This window comes from Arachis ipaensis, chromosome B04 (genome assembly GCF_000816755.2).
Source record: "Arachis ipaensis cultivar K30076 chromosome B04, Araip1.1, whole genome shotgun sequence".
In the NCBI taxonomy this organism is placed as follows: domain Eukaryota; kingdom Viridiplantae; phylum Streptophyta; class Magnoliopsida; order Fabales; family Fabaceae; genus Arachis; species Arachis ipaensis.
In genome coordinates, this window is record NC_029788.2 from 119428749 (window position 1) to 119430864 (window position 2116).

Genomic DNA, 2116 nt, shown 5'->3' on the forward strand with positions numbered 1-2116 from the left:
TATAAGAAAATAAATTTGTTATATTTTTTTTATCTCATATCAATTATTTTTAATATTAAAAGAAAAAATATACGTATAAAATGTGCACAAAAAGAATACATATTGTATTCCTTCTAGTTGTTTTCCCTTTCTTTTTTTGGTCTAGCATTCATTGGAGTTTAGAAGATCATATCATAGCACAATGTACAAGGCAATTCCTTTTTGGACAGGTCAATTTTTTCTTTCAATTTTTTTCATGGGCTACAGGAAGACCCACTGGTCAGAGCCCCAATACAACGCTAATTTTCCATTTTGTAAAGGCGTGAGATAGGAGGACTCTATGGGCTTTAACGTATTACGCAGCCCATTAACCAAAGAGAAGTCGAAGTTAAACTTACCAATAACATATAATTACCAAAAACAAATAAAAGGTGTAACATATAATCCCTGTTTGGGGATGAATTCTTGAACCGCACAACAGAGTACTCGTTTTGAACTTACTCCACTCTCCACATTGAATTCATCATTCAAGTGGAAGACTTTTCTATTTAATGATTTCCTTTATCACGTTTAACTCATCTCAACTCTCATAAGTGTGTCTTACACAGTGAGATCAGGTGGGATACACATGATTTCTCATTCGTGTAAAGTGTTGCAGTATTGATATAATTGTGTTACAGAAAAAACAAAGTTTATATGAAAAACAGCATTTTATTGTAAAACAGGAAATATGCTAGACCAAATTATAAACAAAGTTTATATGAAAAACAAACCATGAAAGAAACTTGCAGATATTTCACCAGCTAAGGCCTGAAAGAAATAAATTACAGCTTCATTAACTAAGAATGTGGTCTTATTAAAAAGAAAATGAAATAAGTATGAGGTTTATAGCGACCAGTTTTAGGAAATCGTACCTTCAACGATTGACTACAGGTTTAGAATACCTTCTCTTGCGCTTCCTTGCTCTTTGGATAATCCTTTGCGCTTCTTCAGTTTCTTCCTTGGTGAAACTTCCATATAGGTCTTCCCCGTGAAAATTTAGAGTTATAGAACATTAAACTTTAGTGAAAGTTGCCGTAAAATTTCCAATAGCCAACAAATTACTTACATTGCTTTTTTATAACTACCATAACATGTATAGCATATACAGGAGTAGCACCCTACGCAAACTCCCATAACTAGATAAGGTTTTCAAATAGATCATCGTTGCTGTTACCTTCTTACTCAGCGGAAAGTGTCTCGCAATGTTTCTAAGAATCTAGATCATCTTTCACACAAAAAAAAAAATCTAAATCTGATTTCAGCCATTATTCCATTCATACAGGATTTTGTTGACTACTATATAACCGACTATAATATCAGAGATAAATTAATTAGGAACTAGGTGAGTAAAATATGATAATGGGACAAGGTGATATTTATTTCTGACACGAGAGTTAAATATAGATAGATGATAATAGAGAGAAGAGAAGGTTCAGTTCTAGTTTTACCAACCTATGTTTTCTTCAAAGCAGGAACAACTTCCAGCAGTCTCCTCAGAAGAAGAATCAATGACAATTACAGATTCTTTTCCTCCCCTTACATACTGCCATTGAAAAATAATGCTTGGAAATTGATAAAGCTTTCACAGGTATACTAAGATTCGCCGAACTAATAAGCATAATTCTTTTGCATGAAAAAGAATATTTACATCACAAGTGTCTTTATCGTGTACGTGTGTTAATATATGACTGTCATCATATGACATGGCCTATAATAGAGAGAACAGAATGATTTATGGCATGAAACAAACAATTTGGAAGTACCTTTTCAGTGTATGGCTCTTTTTGCTTCTGCTCGTCAAGACATTTATCTGAAAATGTAACTCTGGCTCTTTTTACTTGCTTCCAGATTTCCATTTCTTCTTTTGAAGCCACAGTACCATGTAAAGTATTTTTCGCTTCGCTGAAATTTATTTATTCATTTATTTAAAAAAAAAGAAGCCTATGACCTTCATATCAACTAATAAGTAGATAGATTACTAATATTAACTGAAAAGTTCTCAGGTACATACATATTTGGAGGTTGAGGCCATTCCCGTTTGGTAACCTGGTTGCTTATACTCTGCAAACATCATAGCAAGTTTTTTTTTTTTTTT

At 32.7% G+C, this 2116-nt stretch overlaps 1 protein-coding gene across 2 annotated transcripts in view; it reads right to left on the bottom strand.

Annotated features, from left to right (window-relative positions):
• LOC107638061 (protein PAIR1-like) overlaps window positions 447–2116 on the bottom strand; it is a 9826-nt gene continuing 8156 nt past the window's right edge. For both annotated transcript variants that reach the window (XM_021121803.1, XM_021121802.1), the window contains exons 8-12: window positions 2033–2082; window positions 1785–1923; window positions 1474–1564; window positions 894–1002; window positions 447–789 (exon numbers count right to left, since the gene is read on the bottom strand). In XM_021121803.1, coding sequence (XP_020977462.1) covers window positions 896–1002; window positions 1474–1564; window positions 1785–1923; window positions 2033–2082 — 387 coding nt within the window. In that variant the 3' untranslated portion in view covers window positions 447–789; window positions 894–895. The remainder of the gene's footprint in view (window positions 790–893; window positions 1003–1473; window positions 1565–1784; window positions 1924–2032; window positions 2083–2116) is intronic.